The 23,094-nt window shown below is 32.6% G+C and overlaps 2 protein-coding genes across 3 annotated transcripts; one reads left to right on the top strand and one right to left on the bottom strand.

Annotated features, from left to right (window-relative positions):
• Positions 1–37: 37 nt before the first annotated feature.
• On the bottom strand, positions 38–19,539 carry LOC135143392 (RRP12-like protein). The gene is made up of 14 exons (XM_064075250.1): positions 19,419–19,539; positions 18,737–19,205; positions 18,370–18,687; positions 18,065–18,307; positions 17,783–18,012; positions 17,458–17,734; positions 17,242–17,406; positions 16,938–17,192; positions 8,587–9,469; positions 8,376–8,533; positions 8,025–8,281; positions 7,820–7,977; positions 7,299–7,758; positions 38–180 (listed from the first exon to the last, which is right to left on the bottom strand). The coding sequence occupies exons 2-14, from the start codon at positions 19,187–19,189 to the stop codon at positions 84–86; spliced, it is 3,954 nt and encodes a 1,317-aa protein (XP_063931320.1). The 5' UTR covers positions 19,190–19,205; positions 19,419–19,539; the 3' UTR covers positions 38–83.
• LOC135143571 (uncharacterized) lies at positions 13,773–21,945 on the top strand. 2 transcript variants are annotated; one of them, XM_064075457.1, is made up of 4 exons: positions 13,773–13,863; positions 21,258–21,426; positions 21,476–21,736; positions 21,789–21,945. In XM_064075457.1, exons 1-4 carry the CDS (start codon positions 13,859–13,861, stop codon positions 21,870–21,872), a joined length of 519 nt encoding a protein of 172 aa, XP_063931527.1. In that variant the 5' UTR covers positions 13,773–13,858; the 3' UTR covers positions 21,873–21,945. The 2 variants fall into 2 exon arrangements, with proteins under 2 accessions (XP_063931527.1, XP_063931536.1); XM_064075466.1 differs by lacking the exon at positions 13,773–13,863 and adding an exon at positions 19,917–20,203.
• The last annotated feature ends 1,149 nt before the right edge of the window (positions 21,946–23,094 follow it).

Below are 23,094 nucleotides of genomic sequence, written 5' to 3' on the forward strand. Positions count from 1 at the left end.
GCTACCCACACGGCAAATCCAATCAATAAAAAACACATGAATTACCAAACATTTATTACTAAAGCAAGCTTAGAACATTCATTTTACTTCTTATTTCTTTTAGCTTTGGCCCCCTTCAGAGCCCCAGACTTCGCCCCTTTTATTATATTCTTAAACTGACCTGCAGCTTTCGACTTTTTTCTGCAACAACATGCTTTATAAAAAAATGCGCCTAGAACAATCCAGGAAAAGTAAAGACACTGAATAAAAAGGTACTGCTTTAAGGTTGTCTCTGGCATCACCACATTATTTGCCACACAAATGCAGATGGACCAATTTTCAGTCCTTTAGTATACAAAATATACCTAAACGACATACAGACTGATGCATATCAGTATTTACTTATTCACCCTTTGTGTCTATGACTGTCACTGTGTACAGTGTTGCCAAATGAGGATATACTTTATCCACCTAAATAAATAAAAAAAAATGGTCTAAAGAGTTTAGACAGTACTTCCCTCGCTGTCGGAAACTTGACGACTGCATGCCTATTGTGTTTTTTTTCTCATTACATTTTTGTAGTGGGAATTTAAAAAAAATTGCGATGACGTCATCAACATTTTTGCAAGGACATGTATATCAGTTGGGATAGATGTAGTGTAATACTAAGAATAAAATTATTATATTCTCAAATTTTCGGGAAAATGAATTGGGTCGTTTTGAATATTGATTTGTAATAATCAATAAAATAACGAAACAATTTACTCACGTATACGTATCAGAGGCAACTGAAAATCGTGTATGTATAAACATTCTTAATTTAAGATGACAGGCGTAACAGCATACGTGAGAGTCAAACAGAGAAACTGTAAACAAAACGACCATCGGTTTTATTGCTTCGACTTCCGCTTATTATATAAAACATTGGGTTTTATTTTAATTCTTGACGATGAAATTCACAATTGGTTGATTATAAACATGTCTATTTCACATTCGCGGAACCAAGTGAGAGCATAAAACAAATGCAGGTCTGTAATGTTAAAGTCGATGTAAATAAGCGTGCTACCCTTATGTTTCAACCGAGTTTTTCCTTTAACAAATTTTGTGTCTACCAAATTGGGTTGGTTGGGGTGTAATACTAATAATAAGTGTTGCCTTTAATTTAATCAATAAAATAAATTGACTTCATTAATTTTTTTGAACCACCTCTTAAGAAAATCTAAAAAATATGAATGGAATGATAAATCACAAGTACAAACTCATCATATTTTTTGCATTTTAGATAGGATTTATTCAGCAAAATTTGAGGGTGACGTCATCAATTTTTTTAGGAGGGATGAACAAATACATTTTGAACAAAAGTTTACCATGCTTATAATAACTTTAAAATATTCCCAAGATTTCAAAGCATTCGGTTTTCTAATTCCTGATTAAACCTGTATATGCAAATCGAAAAAATTTGAATGGAATGATAAATCACAAGAAGAGACTCACCATATTTTGTACATTTTAGATAGGATTTTTTCAGCAAAATTTTGTGGTGACATCATAAATTTTTTAGGGGGGACGACCAAATACGTTTTGATCAAAAATTTACCATGCTTATGATAATTTTAAAATATCTTCAAGATTTCGAAGCATTCGGTTTTGTAGTTCCTGAGTAAATCAGTAAAATAAATTTACGCTTTCATTAATTTTTTTGAGTCACTCTGTATATGCAAATCCAAAAAATATGAATGGAGTGATAAATGACAAGTACAGGCTCATCATATTTTGTACATTTTAGATATGATTTATTCGGCAAACTTTCGAGCTGACGTCATCAAGTTTTTGGAGGGGATAAGCAAATATATTTTGACTAAACATTTATTATGCTCTTTATGACCTTAAAACATCTGCAAGATTTCAGAGCATTCGGTTTTGTAGTTCCTGATTAAATCAATAAAATATATTTACGCATTCATTAATTTTTTTGAGTCACCCTGTATATGCAAATCCAAAAAATATGAATGGAGTGATAGATCACAAGTACAGGCTCATCATATTTTGTACATTTTAGATATGATTTATTCCACAAACTTTTGAGCTGACGTCATCAAGTTTTTGGAGGGGATAAGCAAATATTTTTTGACTAAAGATTTATGATGCTCTTTATAACCTTAAAACATCTGCAACATTTCAAAGCATTCTGGTTAGCAGATTAAAAATTAAATTTCAAAATGTTGTTTTATAATTTTGATTTTTTTTCCAAAAATCTGGACGTTTCGGGTGAAAAGTCGATTCAGAGTTGTAAACTACATGTGTAGGACTATGTTATTTTATACAATTGAAAACCCATTTACTATGTACAATTTTGAAGTGACGTCATCGCATTAGTGGTGGGGATGATTAGACAAATTTTGGTTAGCGTTTTACCATCTACATGATATTCTTAATATAAGTACAAAATTTCACAACAATCGGTCGAGTACTTTCGGAGATTATCTGTCTAATAAAAATCCGGGACAACAGACGGACAGACGGACAGACAGACGGAAATGGGAGACCTATTTCTTCGTCTTCTAGGGGTCATGAAAGATCGAGAAAACGTAAAAGTAGAGAGTCGGCCGACGGACTCGATTACAATACTTCCTTTGCTTACGCTCGGGAAGTAAAAATGGTCGAAGGTTATTTCGACAGAACTTCCGTTGCCCCTGAAGTACAGCCCAACAAATTCGGCTTCTTTGAAAAAGTATAATTTTTTTGGGACTTTTATTTTCTGATAACCTCTACAAAGTTAAAACCAGTGACGTAAATTACACTCCCCCAGCTTTTTTGACTTGAATTTTTCAATTTTTAAATTTTGCAATTTTTCGAGTTTTCAATTTTTCGTTTCGATTTTACAATGCTCCAATTTTATAAATTTTGAATTTTTTATCAATTAAATTTTTTTCGATTTGCATTTTTTTTTGTTTCTTCAATTTTAGGTACCATTGTTTCCAAAAAATTTCGGGTAAATTACATTGACATGATTATTTTTCACTAATCTATGAGAACCTGATTTGAGCATCTTGCTGGAAATTTTTTGGAAACGTCTGTAACTCTAGAGTTTTCATTATAAAAATTTTCAGTTTTTCCATTTTCCAACTTTTAGATGTTTCAATTTTTAGTTTGCAATTCTCGATTTGCATTTTCACGAGTTTTACATTTTTAATTATTCAATTTTTCGGTTTTCAATTTTCGCTTTTTCAAAGTTCTGATTTTATCTTTTTTCAAAGATTTTCAATTTTTGAATTTTTCAAATCTTCGGTATTTCAACTTTTCGTTTTTTCAATTTAGATTTATGAGTTTCTCGTTTTATCAATTTCTAGTTTCTTCAATTTTTGATTTGCAAATTTTCTAGTTTTTGATTTAAATATATAATAATAATTTTAATTTAAACATTTTTTCACATTTTCAATTTTACGATTTTAGAATTTTTTCATTTTTCGATTTTAAAACTTCTTTTATTGGATTTTTCAATCTTTATATCCTTCAGTGTTATAGGTCTTCAACTTTACGATTTTGACGAATCTATAATTTTTCGATTGTGTTTGTTTTTTCTTCTTTCCAATTTTTGGATTAATTTTTTTTTAAGTTCCTCGATTTTTAGTTTTTCAATGTTTCAATTTTTTGTTTCTTCAGTTCTTCGATTTTTCACCTTGTCCATTTTGTAATTTCTCGTTTTTTGAATTTTTCGATTTTTCAACTTTTCGAATCACAAAAATAGAAAAATTTCAAATGAAATTACGAAAAATTATAAAATGAAAACTTTGAAAAATCTAAAAATTGGAAAAAACGAAGTTGAAAAATTTAAGAAACGGAAGTGATTAAAAATTAAGGAATTTCAAAATCGAAAAAACGAAAATTAAAGAAATAAGAAAATCGAATAATTGAGAGATCTAATAATTACAAAATTGAAAAATCCCAGATTGAAAATTTCAGAAATTGAATATGCGAAAAATAGTGCTATTGTTACGAAATAAACCCATAGTGCGACGCCTATGGGTTTTTTCTAGTATGTGTGTCGATGAAGGATGACTCATCGACGGCCGAGCGGCGGGCGCATAAAGACAAGTCTGGAGCCGGTTACCGGAAGTCTCGAAGCGGAGTCGCGATGGATATTCGAGAAAGATCTCGATCGGAGAAGTATGGGTTTAAATAGAGGCGACCGTCGGGAACGGATTATTCAGCTAGTGGAGTCAAGAGCCGTCAGTGAAATTCGCCGGAATAATTTCTGTACATAATCGTTGCAATAGTTAGTCGTGTAAATACCAGTTATTAAGAAATATATTGTTGAGTTTTAATCCACGCCAATTTTATTCGCCCGCGAAATGTAACAATATGAAATCGAGAAAACGAAAATTAAAAAAAAAACGTGAAAATGAAAAATAAAAGTCAAGAACTTGAAAAATTGAGGAAACGAAAAATTGAAAGGTCAAAAAAATAAAAATTGAGAAACTGAAGAACCCGAAAAAAAAAATTGTAATATCGAAAAATTCCAAAATTGAAAAATTGCAAATGGAAAAAACGAAAAATTATAGTATTTTCCGAATTTAATTTTTGATGATAGCCCTTGTAAGTTAAAATAAAGATATGGATGTGATATATTTTTTTGTCACCTTGTAATTAATTCTAAAATCTATGAATGCATTAATAAAACATCATAAGTAGAGTTATAATATTTTGCATATTTCAGGGAAGATTTATTCGGTAAAATTTTGAAATGATGTCATCAATTTTTTGGAAAGAGATAAACGAATAAATTTTGATTAACGATTTACCACGATTACGATAACCTTAAAACGTTTGCAAGATTTCCGAGCATTTCGGTTTAGCAGTTTCAAATTTAAATTGCAAAATTTTGATTTTTGAATTTTTGAAATTTTCGGTTTTTCAACTTTTAGATTTTTTAATTTTTCGTTTTTTCAATTTTTTAGTTGCAAATTTTCTAGTTTTCGTTTTAAATATGTGATAATAATTTTAATTTTTAAAATTCTTCACATTTTCAATTTTACGATTTTAGAATTTTTCCATTTTTGGATTTTAAAACTTTTTCCTTTAATCGATTTTTTAATTTTTATATCTTTGAGTGTTACAGTTTTTCAACTTTATGATTTTGACGATTCCATAATTTTTCGATTTTACAATTTTTGGGTAGTGTAATTTTTCGACTCATTTTTTTTTCAGTTTTAGTTTTTCAATGTTTCAATTTTTTGTTTCTTCAGTTCTTCGATTTCCAGTTTTACGATTTTCCACTTTTTCCATTTTGCAATTTCTCGTTTTTTGAGTTTCCCGATTTTTCAACTTTTCGAATAAAAAAAAAAAAATGGAAAAATTGCAAAAGAAATTACGAAAAATTATAAAATGAAAACTTTGAAAAATCTAAACATTGGAAATAAAGAAGTTGAAAAATTTAAGAAACGGAAAATTGAAAAATCAAAAGTGATTAAAAATTAAGAAACTTCAAAGTCGAAAATCCGAAAATCAAGGAAATAGGAAAATCGAATAATTGAGAAATCTAATAATTACAAAATCAAAAAATCAAAGATTGAAAATTTCAAAAATTGAATAAGCGAAAAATAATGATATGAAATCGAGAAAACGAAAATAAAAAAAAATGTGAAAATGAAAAATAACAGTCAAGAACTTGAAAATTGAGGAAACGAAAAATTGAAAGGTCGAAAAATTCCAAAATTGAAAAATTGCAAATTGAAATAATTGAAGTCGAAAAAACGAAAAATTGTGATAAGAAAAAATTGGTGGAATGTCCAGAATTTTCGAAAAATTATAGCATTTGATTATGCGAATTTAATTTTCTATGATAACCCTTATAAGTTAAAATAAAGATATGGATGTGATATATTGTTTCTTTAGTCATCCTGTAATTAATTCTAAAATCTATGAATGCATTGATAAACCCTCAAAAGTAAGGATTTATTCGGGTAAATTTTGAAATGACGTCATCAATTTTTTGGAATGAGATCAAAGAATAAATTTTGATTAACGATTTACCATGATTACGAAAATCTTAAAACGTTTGCGATATTTCCGAGCATTCGGTTTAGCAGTTCCAAATTTAAATTGCAAAATTTTGATTTTTGAATTTTTCAAATTTTCAGTTTTTCACCTTTTAGATTTTTTAATTTTTCGTTTTTTCAATTTTTGAGCTGCAAATTTTCTAGTTTTCGTTTTAAATGTGATATTTTTAATTTAAAAAATTTTTCGCATTTTAAATTATACGATTTTAGAATTTTTCCATCTTTGGATTTTAAAACTTTTTCTTTTAACCGATTTTTCAATATTTACATCTTTAATTAACGATTTACCATGATTACGATAATATAGTTTTTCAACTTTATGATTTTGGGGATTCTATAATTTTTCGATTCATTATTTTTTTAAGTCCCTCAATTTTTAGTTTTTCAATGTTCCAGTTTTTAGTTCTTCAGTTCTTCGATTTACAATTTTTCGATTTTCCACTTTTTCCATTTTGCAATTTCTCGTTTTTTGTTTTCCGATTTTTCAACTTTTCGAATCAAAAAAATGGAAAAATTGCAAATGAGATCACGAAAAATTATAAAATGAAAACTTCGCAAAATCTAAAAATTGGAAATAAAGATGTAATTACAAATTTGAAAAATCAAAGATTGAAAATTTCAAAAATTGAATAAGCGAAAAATAGTGATTTGAAATCAAAAAACGAAAATAAAAAAAAAACGTGAAAATGAAAAATAAAAGTCAAGAACTTGAAAAATAGAAAGGTCGAAAAATTAAAAATTGAGAAACTGAAGAACCGAAAAAACAAAAAATTAAAGTCGAAAAAACGAAAAATTGTGATATCAAAAAATTGGTGGAAGCTACACAATTCCAGATTTTTCTAAAAATTATAACATTTGTAATTAATTCTATAAGTGCTTTAATAAACCATCATAATATTTTTCATATTTTAGGGATTCGGTAAAATTCTGAAATGACGTTATCAATTTTTTGGAAGAAGACAAAACGAATAAATTTTGATTCACGATTTACCATGATACTATAACTTTAAAAAGTTTGCAAAATTTCCGAGCGTCGGTTTAGCAGTTTCAAAGTTAAATTGCAAAATTTTGATTTTTTTTTTGGACGTCTAGAGTAAAACTTGAAAACCACATGTGAAGGATTATCTCATTTTATAAAATTGAAATACTATTTACTGATGTAAATTTTGGAGATTTAGTAAAAATCTTCAAAACAATAATATTTTGCAGCAGATACCTCCCACTCTTGTCTCACTTTTCCTGGACTTGACACCAACTCACCTTTTATTAATCGCCGACCTCCTCAGCGGCAAATACGCATACGGATCCGGCTTGCCCTTCTTCTTCACATCACCCTTCGCCTTCTTGCCCCTATACTCACTCCCTACAACACTACTAGCGCCACTGCGGACCGACGCCGCACTAAGCGACCTATGAATCCCAATACCTCCAGGCTTATACTTCGTAGGGGGCTGACTAACCGAGCTAACGCCACTCTTTACACTAGCAGCCCTCTTCCTCTTCCGATCGCTCAAAACCAAAGTTTCCGCAACGCTCTTATCATCCAGCTCCGACCCCGAATCATCCGAATCGAAACTAATTTTATTTTTTTTCTCAGAGTCACTATCAGACGAATCGTCCGTGATAATAAGCCTCCCGTCTGAGGCGGTCTTGAAACCTCGGTCTTTCTCTGCTTTTTTCGACGCCTGCTGGAAGGGGGCACTCGTGCCTGGCTTAGTAGCTGCAACAATTGAATGACGTGTTGAATCATATTAGTTAAAAAAAAGCAGATTGTGCATTACCGGTGATTTTACTGACGACGTTCGGATCGGTGAAGTCCACGATGCTCTCGGCGTCCTCTTCGATCCAAGTTTTCGGTTGTTTTCGCTTTGGAGGTTTGGGTTGGTCGGTTTCCATGTCGTCGAAGTCGGAATCAGAGTCGGCGAGGATTTCTTCGACACTGTAAGAGTGTTAGTATCGAGTGTGTAAAGTAGCTACTTTTGTTACCTTTTTGGTTTTGCTTTAACTAAGAATTGTTCGTCATCGCTGTCTTCATCGTCTTTTTCGCCTTCTTTTTGTCGCTTCTTGCGTGCGTTGAGTTTGCGGATGTTTCTCAGTCTTTTGTACATGACGGTGTTCGAGGCAGGGATGTGAGGTGTTATGGTTTCGCTGCCGTATTTTCGCACTAGTTTGTTTAATATGTCGCGGATTTTTAGTCGAAAGTGTCTACTACAATCGTCGGTCATTGCACATAAGGATTTAATCTGAAATGTACAAATTTTTGATGCAGTGAACAATGAATTTACCGTCCCTATGAGTCAGAAAAACAATCTTCATACAAGTTTCTACAATACTTACGATAAGAGGGAGTGATGCCGCCACCATCGGACTCGGCATTGTTTTACAATACACTTTAATAAAACTGAAAGCAGAAGCAACCACTTCCCTTGTAGAAGACGCCAGCAACGCCGCTACCTTCTCTAAAATCCACTGAATCGTGGCCTGACCCAGCCCACCTACAAAATTACCACATCATACATACACTACTAACTAAAATAAATTTATTTACCTGAAAAGTTGTGAAGAATCGACGCCAGCGCCAAAATCGTACAACTCATGAGATTCACATCCCCGAAAAGCCCCCCACTCACCAAATGAATAAACTTATCCATCTCATTGTGTTGCTGAAGAATTCCCCCAACCGTGTTCAAAACCTCATACGAAATATATCTGGTCTTCTCGTTGATATCTTTACATGATAAAACCGCTTCTGGTACCACCCTCTTGATAAGTTTACTATCTGCGTCAAGCTGGGGTTGCGCTTTCAATAAATAATTCAAACACCTCAACCTCGCCCCTTTACTAGACACAGCCGCCGTCTCCAAAGACTTCCACAGCAACCTCTGCACCTCTTTCCTGTTACTTTTGACAAACTCCTTACAACTTTCTGACTGACTTCCACAGATCTCCTCCAACAACCGGTACGCTTTCTTCTGTTCCTTGTTGCTTTTTATATCAGGTAGTGGTTTAACGCACTGCTCGTACAAAACTCCTACATTCTCGGTGTTCTGGTACGGCACTAGAGCTCGTATCAGGTCTAGGATGCTCTCTTTAATGAAGGAATCTTCAGGGTCCTCTGACGAACTGTTAAGTCGTTCTACGGCATGTTTGAACAGCTGTTCGGTTAGTTGTGGACTTGCGAGAGTCAAGAAAACTTTGATTGTGTCTAGGGCTGCTAATCTTTGGCCTTCTTCGTCGCTTCCGAGAGGTTTGGTCGTGTATACGTTGAATAATATCGGGAGGTAGTTTTTGTCGAAACGTGCGATTTCGGCGATGTCGTCTTGGTTCTCGGATTCTTTGGCACTGGCGATTAGTTTTCGGAGGGACGCCATGACGGATAAGCGGAGTTCTTTGCGGTCGGAGATGGCGGTTCCGAGGACTTTTGCTATGCTCTGAATATGGAAATTAAACGTGACTTGTAGTGGTTCCAATTGAAGGCATCTACATCTTTATTAGTTAGGTAGCAAATTAAATAGCGAGAAAGTGGTTGCAGGATTTAAAACCAACACGCATTTGTGGGTGAATCATAATCGAAGTACATAAATCGAAATGTTTTAGTCTCAGATGTATCAATAAAATTTAACTTGCAAAATTAAATAAAGTATATATTTTTTTAAATAATGTTGAAAGATAATCGATTTATGCGGCTATATGATCTTCCTTTGTGCGCAGTTGCTAAACTGGAACGTCTTTAATTTACGAGTATCGCCTGAGGGGTCTTTTAAAGGTCATTGCGATAAAAATCTGATTTCATGTTTTTTGGCACTTCGTGAATTTTAGAAAAAGGAAAATACGGATTTCCTGTCTAACGAATTACCGAAACAATTGTATGTATGATACTCTGAAATTTTAAGTGTTTTGAGATCTAAAATTGCAGTAAAGCTCTTTTGCTTATGTATACAGGTTGTTTAAGAAAAAAGTTTAACATTACACTATATAGAGATTATGTATATCTATTTCCAAATAATTGAAACACTAAAAAAGTAAAAAAAAAAAATTGTGATTTTAAAAAAAGATTTATTTTTATTTTTATTTCCCGAGCGTAAGCTAAGATAGTATTGTAATCGAGTCTATCGGACGATTCACCACTTTTATGTTTTATCGACGTTTCATGATCTCCCAGGATACGAAAACATAGGTCGACTTTTATTAGCCAGATAGTCTTTTAAATTACCGGAACGTCCTAACCGATTGTTGAATATATATTACATATCGTGCAGAATGGTAAAACGCTAACCAAAATTTCACTGATCATCCCCACCTATGACGATATGATGTCATCTCCAACTTTTACGACAGTAAATGTTATTTAAATTTTATAAAATAACATGCTCCTCCACTTGTAGTTTATGAATCGGTGTTAAGTTTTGACCCCAGGCATCCAGATTTTTTAACAAAAATCAAAACTATATCACAACATTTTACAATTTAACTTTGAAATTGCATAACCGAATATGCTGAAAACATGCAAACGTTTTAATGGTTAATCATTAATCAAAATTTCTTCGTTTACGACCCCCTTAAAAACTAATGACGTCAGCTCAAAATTTTGATTGTATGATTAGAGAATTATTGAAAAATTAGTTTCATCTTCTACCTATTTTAATTCATTTTTTTTATAAAAAACGATTTCTGTTAAAAACGTGTATATTACATATTTTTGGCTCTCGGCTTCGCCTCGAGTGAAAATTCTTTGGCTATAGAACTCTAATTTCGATTTAAAATTGTTTCGATGTGGGAACATTCACTCAAAGAAAAATAATTTTCATATTTATAGTTAGCAAGTTAGGTGAAATCGAGGAATGAATTTACGCAGTAACTTTGTTAGATAACTTCAAAGTATTTACTGAATGATAAGAAAATTATTGAAAAATTGATATGACTTTGCCTTTTAGTCTCATATGTATTGAATAAAATCAGTTGAAAAATATTGCATATTCCTCAACTCTCGCCTTCGCCTCGCATTATTTGTCCGGTATTTTTCAACTCTCGGCTTCGCCTCGAGAGGAAATTTCTTGATTGTAGACGTCTAATTTTGATCCAAAATAGTTTAATTGTGGGAAACATTGACTTAAAGAGAAAATGAATTTTTATTTTCTTATGTAAAGTACGTAATCCTACTTTTACCCGAGGCGAAGCCGAGGGTTGTGAATTTACTCAGTCACTGTGGTCGTACAACTACGGAATAATATTTTTCATTTTTTTTCTTAATATAAATAGCAGCAAAATTAATGAATGAGTCAGTTTTTTTTACTGATCAAGTCAGAAACTGCAAAACTGAATGCTTTGAAATCTTGTAGACATTTAACATTAGATACATGTATTTATTTTAACTTATAAGGGTCCTTATAAAAAAAATACATAAAATTCGAAAAATCAAAATTTGTACATACCGTAGGTTGTTTTTTCTCTGAACATAGGATAATTAATGTTAATTTGGATGCATACCTGCTTGTAATGGATTGACTTGGACTTTTAAAAACTGAACATAAAATCTGATCGATTTAAATGCCAAAGACATTGACATTATTCACATTTGGCACTGTCTTCATGTTAAGGTATTGTAATAAGTACAAGTTTAAAGAACAGAAAATTTACGTTATTGACCTTTTTAAAATAATTTCGTCAAAAATTTAACAAAACTTATGTTCAGTTTTTAAAAGTCCAAATCAATCCATTGGAGGATGAATATGCAAGTCAACATACATTTTGCCTTTTTTTCTTAACATGTGTTGTGATTTTTTTACAACAAGAAACTTAAAATATGTTTAAAATTGTAAATTTGTATAGGGAAATATCGATTTTGCAATTACGCTCCGCCCCTCGATCTGACAACGAATGAAAAATTCATCACGATTGAGATCGAGACGGATTGGTGGGGCTTCTCTTTGGTTTTCTTTTTTAATTAATACATTTATTTAGTTTTCTGTGCATAACACGATTACTTAAAAACACATTTCGGATGCTAATTTCTTATACAAAAATAGGGATTTTACAATTAAGCTCCGCCCCTCGGCTTACGACCAAAAAAAAAAAACAACATCAGAATCGAGAGAGGGCGGGTGGGCGGGGCTTAGATTTTGCCTTTTTCTTAATATACATAGCCATCTTTTCACAACAAGAAACTTAGAACATGGTTAAAATGGTACATTTTTGCAAGGAAATATGGATTTTGCTATTATGGGGCGACGCCTAATTGCAAAATTGAAATTTTCTTATACAAATTTTCCATTTTAAATATGTTTTAAGTTTCATGTTGTGAAAAAAAGTCTACACGTATTCAAACAAAAAGACAAAATGTAAGCCCGCCCACCCGCCCTATCTCAATTGTGATGATTTTTTTTATTCGCCGTGTACTAAGGGGGCGGAGCTTAATTGCAAAATACTTTTTTCTTTACAAGAAATTACTAAGTATATTAAGAAAAAAAAGGCAAAATATGAACCCCACCCACCCACCCCATCTCAATTGTGATGATTTTTTTTTCATAGAAACTTAAAATATGTTTAAAATGATAATTTTTTTAGCGAATATGGATTTTGCAATTATGCTCCACCCCTAGGTCTGGCAACGAATGAAAACTTCATTACTATTTAGATCAGACCAGGTATGGCTGGGGCTTTGGCTTTAATTTTTTCTTAAGATACAAAGTATTCTTTGAACACGATACTGAAAAACATGTTTTCAATTTCTCCTTGAGAAATAATTATTTTGCAGTTAAGCTCCGCCCTCTTGGCTCACGACGAATAAAAAAATCATCACAATTGAGATAGGGTGGGTGGGCGGGGCTTATATTTTGCTTGTTTTTTCTTAATACGTGTTGTCATCTTTTCACAACAAGAAACTTAATATAAATTGAAAATTGTAACTTTGTATAGGGAACTATCGATTTTGTAAGTACGCTCCACCCCTCGGTCTGGCAACCAATGAAAACTTCATTACTATTTAGATCAGGGCAAGTATGGCTGGGGCTTAATCTTTGGCTTTAATTTTTTCTTAATATACTTTATATGTTCTTTGAGCACGATACTCAAAAACATGTTTTTAATTTCTCCTCGAGAAATAATTATTTTGCAGTTAAGCTCCGCCCTCTTGACTCACGACGAATAAAAAAAATTCATCACAATTAAGACAGGGTGGGTGGGCGGGTTTTACATTTTTCCTTTTTGTCTTAATATGTGTAGACTTATTTCGACAACAAGAAACTTAAAACTAAAATGGTAAATTTTTCAACGTCAACAGCAAGTTTATAAATCCTTAAGGGTCTTTACCACAAGTCAAGGCCAAATTTTTGAATTTTTCGCGGGTTTTAAAATTCTGTTCACATGTCAAGCTATGGCGGGATGTTTGGGTTATCACAATATGTATATTTAAATTAAATACAATTTTTAGCTCTCTACTTAGTAAGTGACATATCGAGGTGTACTTTAACCTTATTCAGTTAGATGGCGCCACAAAAACTAGTTACAGTTAATATCTTAAATAGAATTAACAAATTTGTTTACATATTTATTACTAAAAATTAAATATTTTATAAAACGATTTTGTAGGTGCTGCCCCCTTTCGGCACAACTGCTAAAACTAAAGCGCGAAATGTATCTTTTTTATCTTTTTATCTTATAAAACCATTTCCCTCTCGCTTGGTTTTTCCATAAATTTGTTATCAACATTGATAAAACATTCAATAATGAAATAGAGTCTGATTTCCTCAAACTCTTAGCAGACATTTATTTATAGAAATTAAAAATGTATTCAGTTGAGTCTTTAGCATCCAATGTGATGAATGATGTAAGTAGTTAAATATTCTTTAACTAAAATTCTATTTATTTATTGTTTTTTCGCGGTACAAAATTTATTGTAAAAACTGGCTTTACGAACGTAGGTTATTTTTACTAGTGCTGCAAATAGTTATAATTGGATTTTATACTGTTAGTTTAATAATCAAAAATACAACAAAGACGAGTACAAAGAAGACATAGGATAATTATCCTATGTTCAGCGAAAAAAAAACCTTCACGGTATATTTTAGAAGAAGCTGAATATGTTTTATTGTATTTCAAGGGCGAGGGAAGCTTTGACCATCTTACCTTTGTAATAAAAAAATTGGTCGAAGGTTATTTCCTCACCTTGAAGTATAGTATAACATATCCAGCTTTTTTGAAAAATTATAAGATTTAATTTTTTTCTGATAATCCATAGAAGTTAAAATAAAGCTATGTATGTAATGTTAAAGTAAAAGTACTGAAACGTGATACGCATATGTTTCTAGTGGGTTTTCCTTTAGAAATTTTTTGATGACGCCATCGACATTTTTTCAAGGACGCTTATGACAATTTGGACAGATGCAATGTAATACTAATAATAACAGCCATAATATTGCCAAATTTTCGGGAACCTTGAGTGAGTTGTTCTTGATTTAATCAATAAAAAGATTGCCTCATTAATTAATTTTTTGGAATCACCTGTAGAAGCATTTCGAAAAAATTGGTCGAAAGTTATTTCGACAGAACTTCCCGCGCCCTTGTAATACAATAAAACAAATCCAGCTTTTCCGAAAAATTATAAAATTTGATTTTGCGAATTTAATTTTTTTTATGAGAACCCTTACAAACCCTTCGGCAGCGCGGAAGTGATGCACATTGCCGTCCGATCGCCAGCGCTACTGCAGTCGTGGCCTACAACTTCGAGAATATTTAATAACAATAATTACTACTTTTTCTAGGTTTTCCTCAGTTATACGAGTTCTCCTAGAATTTAAAATTAATTTAAAAATCAAAGTTAAATTGCAAAATATTGTTATTCAGTGTTGATTTTTTTCCATAAACTCTGGATGTTTAGGGTGAAAATTCGAAACAGGTTCACACACCACAAGTGCAGGAGTCTCTTATTTTATGAAATTAAAAAAATTGCTATAAATATATACAGACAGCCGGAGACCACCTTTTTCGTACTCTAGAGGTCATGGACAAGTCGAGAAAATATGAAAGTGGCAATTCGGCCGATGGACTCGATTACTATACTTCCTTAGCTTACGCTCGTAGGGTAACCATCCGTCCGGATTTTTCCGAACATCTCCGGAATTTAAGAGCGGAATTTTGAATTTTTGCGAAATGTCCGGAATTTTAAATCCCGGCCAATTATTATTATTTCGTATTTTTATTTTACATCAAAGACTATACATTGAGATTCCGCGTCGGCGCACCGATTAATTTTAAAGACATGGAATGTGCAGAGTTTCATTCCTATTTAATGAAAAATGAAAAATTGCAATTTGGAAATGTATAAAAAATACCGCTCTGTAAGTTGTAAATTGTATTTAACACTACAAAATCATGTCCAATCCAATGTAGCCCGACAGGAAATGTCACCCTATACGCTCGGGAAGTAAAAATATGAATGCATTCATAAATAACAAGTATAGATTAATAATATTTTACAATATTTTAGACAGGGTTTATTCGGCAAAATTCTGAGATGCTGTAATTAATTTTTTGGGAGGGGATAAGACGATTAAATTTTGATCAACCATTTACAATTCTCACGGTGACTTTACAACGTTTGCAAGGTTTCATAGTACAAAGCTAAAATGTAAAATGTTGTTATACAAATTTGATTTTTTTTTTATAAAAATCTAGATGTCTAGGGTAAAAATGAACACGCCTTCAAAAACCACAGATGCAGGAGTATCTTATTCTATGTAATTTAAATAACGTTTGTTACTGTAAATTTTCGAGATGACGTCATCCCATTATTATTGGGGATGATTAGACAAATTTTTGTTAGCGTTTTACCATCTACATGATATTCCTAATGTATATACAAAACTTGACAACAATCGATCCAGTAGTTTCGGCGATTATATTCCTAAGAAAAATCCGGATAGATGACAGACAGACGGAAACGGGAACATACTTTTTCGTACTCTAGGGATCATGAAACGTCGAGAAAATATGAAAGTACCTCGTCGGCCGATAGACTTGATTACAACATTTCCTTAGGTTACACGCTCGACAATTTTCAATTTTCTTATACAATCTTGATTTTTTTTCCCAAAATCTAAATGTTTTAAAGTAAAAAGTACCTATGCGACTGAAATAGGATTTACTTTGCAATCACGTTATTAGTTTCATTTGATGTTTTATTTTTCCATTCGTTTAATTTATCATGCAGAATTGTTGATTAAAAGTGACTTGGAACAAATAATTTAGCTCACCTTTTCATGTGTTATTTGAAAAACACATGCAGGAAAAACAGAAATGGGCACAGATGCAAACAGACGGAAACGGGAGATCTATTTTTTTATTCCCTAGGAATGATGAAATGGCGGGAGACATGAAAGTAGTCATTCACTGGATGTTTTCTCTACGTTTCATGACCCCCAAGAATACGAAGAAATAGGTTTTCGTTTCCGTCTATCTGTCGAATTTTATTAGACAAATAAATCTCCGAAACAACTGGACCCATTGTTCTCAAATTTTGTCTAGTAACCCCCACAAACATTTTGATGATGTCACTTCAAAATTGTGTACAGTAACTGTTATTGAAACTTTATAAAATAACATACTCCTGTACTTTTTGTTTATGATCCCGCCTTGAGTTCGTTCGTCCCCTAGGCGTCCAGATTTTCACAAAAAGTCCAAATTTAATAATAATCTTGTATTTGTACACATATAAACGAGTGCTTTCAATCGCATTAAGTGATTTAGCGATAAAACAAACGAAAATAATTCTGAGACGTAAATATTTTAAGGCATTATAAAATAAGTGTTTTCAGTGAACCGCGAACTAAATATACCTGTTTTTCAACGTATATAAAATAAATAAATCACTCTTACAACACAGAAAAAAAATATGACACTCACCTTGAAACTGTTTTTAATATCCGTAGGGTGATTACAAAAACACGGCAATAAATTCCATAACTGCATATACAACAGTTCACAACTATGCGCACCTATTCCATCATTGGCTTCAGCCAACTCAGTAGACCGTTTCTGACAATACAGAGCTAAAGGCATAATCCCCTTCATAAAATACTCAATAGTGCAAGACTTAATATTTTCTTTCAAAACGGGCAACATCCAAGATCTATCCAAATTCAAATCACCATTATCTTTCTAAAAGTAAAAGTTTAAAAAAAGCAATAACGAAAACGTAAATATGTACTTTTAAACTAATCACATTTAGAACAACTTCAGGCCCCATGGATCGAATTGCCGCACCTACAGCATGTTCCAATTCGCTATTATAACTAAATTTATACGAGTCTCTTAATTCAGTCAAACTTTTTAAAGAACCTTGTAACATATGACTGCAGTTTTGACCAGCAACCTGTAAAAACAATATTAAACACACACTAACAAATTATGATATTCTACACACCTCAAACATGACTCCAATCAAATGTAACACCTGATGCCAAACACTGTGATACTGGTATCCAAGCCCTGCTTCAATACAACTAAAACACTTTGCCAATTTTGAACTATACTGCTCCACTTGTTCTTTAGTTGAGCAAGCCGGACCTACAGCATCCCTCAATAAAATCTCCACAGCATGAGTGGCCGCAGTCATTATTTCTGTTTTTTCAGACAGCCACAGTTGCGTTATAGTTGAAAAAACTTTGGGTAAAGCAGCACATGACACAGAAATGTCAGTACTAAAAGCACAAAATCAACACAATTTACATATAAATTTCAAAACGTACTCAGCTAAATGAACATGAGCTTGATGCATTACAGCTAGCCATGCTAGAGTTGGCTGCACATCACCAGAGCCCGGTTGGTAATCATACAAAGCTGAAAGCAGTTGCGCGTTTAATTTGGTTGGTACAACTGCTTTCTGCGCAGAGAAGAGTGCGTGAAGGACTTGAAGTCCACACGATGTTACTATGGGGTAGTTTAACGTCATCAATCTTAAAATAATTTCGCAGGATTTCTAAAAATAAACGTTACATTTGCATTTATCAATTAAGGGAGCGAAAAAATACCTTAATGTGCGACTTTGAAAAACTACACATTGTTTCTTTCATCAGTCCAAGGGTGTGTAAAATAGTAGTTTGACCAGCTTGTATAGACGAAACTAGAACAACCCCTGAATTTCCTCCCATGCAAGTTTCTAGGGTTTGTTCGCAAAATTCGGCAACTTTATCAGCTGCTACGTTATTATTGGCACCCTCAAAGCAATCAGATTTAACGATAAGGGTAACAGCTTGTTGTGCGCCTTTGCGCCACTAAAATAAGATCGTGTAATATCTATACAATATTTAAAATAATGTGGAAATCACTAAAGTACCTTTGGTTTAGTGTGAATGCAAAACGGATTCAAAATAGACGTAAATATTTTACTAGTGGAGTCGTGCGTCCAGATCATCAACTCTTGTTTCCTCAACAGGGTGCCCAAAATCCCGAAGACTGTTTTAATAATGGTGTTGTTGTCCGACTCCACATACTCATTCAAAATGTGCATCATTTTCGCCGCCAGATCGTTAAAAGTGCGCCTTAAAACCCCCTCTGGTACTGACTTAATTCCCATATTTAACAACGACAACACAGCCGTTAATTCATCCTCGCTTCTTTCCTCCGAATCGTACACCCTTTCAAGCGTCGTGACCTAAATTTTTACATTACATAAATATCTTGTTTTAGTAAATGAGATATACCAAAGCCGCGAAGTACTCCGTAGGCGTCTCAGACCCCCCATTCTCCTTAATCACTTCACTAATAGCCGCCAACATCGCCAACATCTCCTTATGCAGCGCCGAATCTGCCCTAAACACCTTCAAAAACCTGTTAAACGACATGTTGCTGTAAGTGGACCAATTTGACGCAAATGATTCCATTGTTTTGTACGAGGAGTATGTTCCAAGGGATGATTCCACGTCGTCCTCTACACCCATGGGTTCTGGGTCAGGTCGGGGTTTAAAGGTTTCAATGGCGTCATGTTTGCGCAAAGCTTCTGACGTTAGGTTGCTCGGCCCCAAGTTTTCTTGAAAGAACCGTGATTTTGCCAAATCTCGGTGTTTCTGGGTTTCGGGGTTCGAGCTGGAGCTCTGGCCTTTGGGCCAGCGCTTGCCTTTAGTGCTACCTTTGAGTTTGGTGCGGAATTTGCCCATTTTGGTCGTTGAAAAACTAGAGAAAATGAAACACATAATAATGAAAGTTGTGCGTTGTAATCGGATTTGTGTTTCATTAATTATTAAAATATGGAAAACTAAAATAGCTACAATTTAATACGAAACTATAGAGAAAAAAATGAAGAAAAAACATAACCTCAATTTATATAATTTATATTATGTTGTATGTACGCTAACAAGGGCAATAACTAACTAATCAGAGGCTTACCTGTCACAACACTAATACTTCTAAAATATGAAAATGTACATTTGATTAAAAAGATGTATTCAAAAATTATATAAAGCACATTAAAACCGATCGATGACAGTTCACCACACAGTTCGTTCACCACGTGTGTTTTGTTAATGATGCAGTATTGCCAATACGTTCACTTGTCGACTTGTGTCAATTGCAACACGAAAATCACCATAATTCAAAAATATGTGCTCCATTTTCAACTTGTTTGGTATTTTGAATACAAATACAAGAAAAAACGTGAAATCTACCACAACACTCATAATTATACTATTTATTAATACAATAAAAACGAAAAGTATTACGTTTTGCACTTCACTAGATATCTTGGTCACTCCTGCTACAAAAAATTCGATTTTCATTAAAAATAAACAAACTGGAGATAGTTTACATCTTATTTATAACATGCTGCATTTCTTTCGAACTTTCCTAAAAATAATTTTGGTCTGGTTGGGTTATTAAAATTCAAAAAGTGTGACTCCTAATGCGTTGATCTGCAGACCAGAACACCATCATCTGAATACAAACAAGAAGTGAAAGTAAAACTCCCCACACCTGAGACATTTTATTAGTGGATATCAGACGTCTCTGTTGCGTGTTTGTTAAAGGCAGAGTAAATATTTTACTACTAATCTTCAGTGGTAATTTGAAGCGGCAAAAGTGATCGTAAAAAATAAATGTAAATAATTTTTATGGTGTCCAAAGTGTTTTTCACACAATAGCAACATTGGCACATCTGCTTTTAATTAAACAATAGTGTAAGTATATAAAACGTGTTTCTACATTTCATCACTCATTTGTACTAATTAAACGTTACATAAACTCAATCGGTTACATATCTACCTTGACTTTCAAACACAAAATTACGCAAAAATTTCTTTTTGGTAAAGGAACTTAGACTATTCTCTGTACGTTAGTATGAATTTTAATATTCAAAATTTCATTTTTAATAACTAACTAGTTATTTTTGTGTATAATTAATATATTGGGTAGTAAATAGTTTAAAAAGTTGTACGTTAATTTTTTTCTACAGTTAGTTATTACAAAACTGGAAAGTTTGCGTGTTTACATCAAATAAGCTACAAGGTAATTTTAAATGCCTTAAATTAAGAATGAAATGTGTATATTTTTACGTGAAACAGAGGTTAGTTATGAATTTATTATTTATAATAACACAACATTAACCCCATTTTGACTTTATATTTTTTGTCTAATACCTATCTTACATGAATTATATGAACTAAAATTAATTTTCCGAATTTTATTTTAGTTTTAATAAAATTATTGTTGTACTTATTTTTTTACGAAAAAAAAAAAAAACGCGAACAATTAGTAAGGCGTTCTTAACTTAAAATGCACTACATGTAAATAATGATTGATTGATTTTTGCCGCCTCGTTGAAACATGAATTATAATGATATTGTCGAACTAAAGTCACACGTTACTTAATGGCGAGTAATAAAAGTGAGCAACATATTTGGATAAATTCAAATTTCTATTGATGGGTTGTCGTGACAAACATTTATAATCGCTTTAAACTTTCTCATCCCTTGAAAAAATGCAAATATGAACGTAATACAAAAATCATTACTCAAATCTTGCTACTACTGTAATAATTAATAAGTAACGTGTCCATTTATTGAAACTACAGTATAAACCCAAAATTTGGTTTTAAAATAATTTTTTCGCCTTTAAGTCACCTTGTCGATAATTGCTGACAGTGACTTCTGCAACGTCTTCAATAGCAAATAACTATAGAGAAAGCGTCCTTAAGCATAATTACCTACAATTATATCTCAACTATTTATTTAGCACAATGAATCACCTCTTGTTCCTATTAATGTCAACGCTATCTGCATCCGTACATTGTATGCCAGTGGACCACAATTCGCTTTCACCTTCAAGTCTCATCATCACCCCTTTCAACACACTAGGAGATGCCTCACGTAAAAAAATCGCTCAAGTGATCAACCCAAAAAAAGTAAGCTTACTCAAAATAGACTAACTCTGCTTAACGCGAATTATTTTAGGCTTTTCCTTTAGTTGCGCCTTTTCCTGATTCAGGCCGAACATATGCAGCTTTAGAACACGAATCTCTGGTCGGCAAAGCAGATACAGCCTATGGACGTTTACAAGAGTTCGTAGCAGGGTTTTATCACCCAAAACCAATAGTGGATACCATACAAGAGCACGAAAAGTACGGAAATGATGGCGGGAAAACGAGAGTGGCTGCCACTTATTTAATAGGCGGTTTGGAGGGAGTGTCGAATATTTTGAACACTATAGTTGATGTAAATATCCAAAAACTAGTGCTAGGCGGTTAAATGATTTTCGCTGTTGCAGGTCCCCTTTGAAGTTGTAAATCAGTTTGGCAGGAAGCTTTCAGAGACTAGTGCCGCTGTTGGGGCGAAACTAGTGGGGCTGTAGAATAGAATATTACTATTGTGAATAAAATTGCTCAATTTTTGTATTTTGTTTATAAAAAATTAACGTGTAAGAATGTTTTGTTTTATTACCAACGCAGCCGCCACATTTAGTAATTTTCCTGTATTTACCAAAAGAAACATTTTTTATTTAATGATTGTTGGTTTGTACCGGGGCACCGTTTGAATTTAAGGGGACTCGCTAGACGAGGTATAACATTTCTTTGGCTTTTTGTATGAAAAAATGATATTAATATAGATGTATCATACATCAAACTGCAGCTTTTTTCATATTCTAGAGCGCAGAGACCAGTTCAATCAACTGAAAAAATATGGCTGAGAAATATCGTAAAAAAAGCACCACTGTATGTTTTCTTTTCAAGTTCGCTTGAAAATTCGCACATGGATAAAACATCACTTTTTACAGGGCGCAGAGTCATTAAATGTTTGTTACTGGTACAATTTGTTTAAATAATAATGTGTTTATTAAAATCAAAATATACCACAAATTAATGCAAAATACGTCGAATAATTTTAACAGAAATATCAGAGGAAAATTAATGATCTATTGGTTAGCAGAGTTTTTAACAAAAACTAACAATTACTGAAAAAATGGGTATCAATTCGCCAGAATTTGAGCAGTTAGTTCAGTACTTTGCCGATAGGAGCGCCACTAAAATTTACGGAAGCGACTTTCCAGGTAAAACCCTTATCGCCTGCTCTACCATAAACTGATTGTTAGAGTTCTCGGCTGATTTTTCTAATTTATGGCAAGGAACTCAGTTTTATAACAAGCCGCCAGGACCGGCCGTAATAATCTATTGTTAAGGAAATTAACTTTTACGCAATGAGGTACTATTATAAAGCCGAATTAAAACTGGGGAACTATAATATTTTTACTCCACTCAGGATCCTGAATTCAGTACACAAGATTACTAAAAATTCATTGTAATATTATTGTTAATATATATTTTGCTTTCTTAATTAATAAAACTAATAAACATATTTATAATAATAATAAAAAATATATAAAATACAGCTTTTGTTTAAGACGTATAAGTAGCTAAGTGTATCTACTACTTATCCCAGAAAGGAGGTGTTTTAAAAAAGCCCTATGCCCAGTATCATTTTCAAAATATATTTATAATAAAAATATGCAAGTCTTGGTGATGAAAAATGTAGTCCTAATAAATTATTAAAGTACATAAAAAAATAGAAACAAATTT

The sequence above is a fragment of the Zophobas morio genome, unplaced genomic scaffold, assembly GCF_036711695.1.
Source record: "Zophobas morio isolate AGI-343-1 ecotype UQ-CSIRO unplaced genomic scaffold, CSIRO_AGI_Zmor_V1 ptg000004l, whole genome shotgun sequence".
NCBI lineage: Eukaryota > Metazoa > Arthropoda > Insecta > Coleoptera > Tenebrionidae > Zophobas > Zophobas morio.

Bases quoted from the DNA above. Each gene is read 5' to 3' on its own strand.
- LOC135143571 (XM_064075457.1), top strand. The intron at 21,427-21,475 runs GTAAGCTTACTC...GAATTATTTTAG, and splicing joins AAGTGATCAACCCAAAAAAA to GCTTTTCCTTTAGTTGCGCC. The intron at 21,737-21,788 runs GTAAATATCCAA...TCGCTGTTGCAG, and splicing joins TTTTGAACACTATAGTTGAT to GTCCCCTTTGAAGTTGTAAA.
- LOC135143392 (XM_064075250.1), bottom strand. From the start codon at position 19,189: ATGGGCAAATTCCGCACCAAACTCAAAGGTAGCACTAAAGGCAAGCGC. The intron at 18,688-18,736 runs GTATATCTCATT...GTAAAAATTTAG, and splicing joins CGGAGTACTTCGCGGCTTTG to GTCACGACGCTTGAAAGGGT. The intron at 18,308-18,369 runs GTACTTTAGTGA...ATCTTATTTTAG, and splicing joins GCATTCACACTAAACCAAAG to TGGCGCAAAGGCGCACAACA.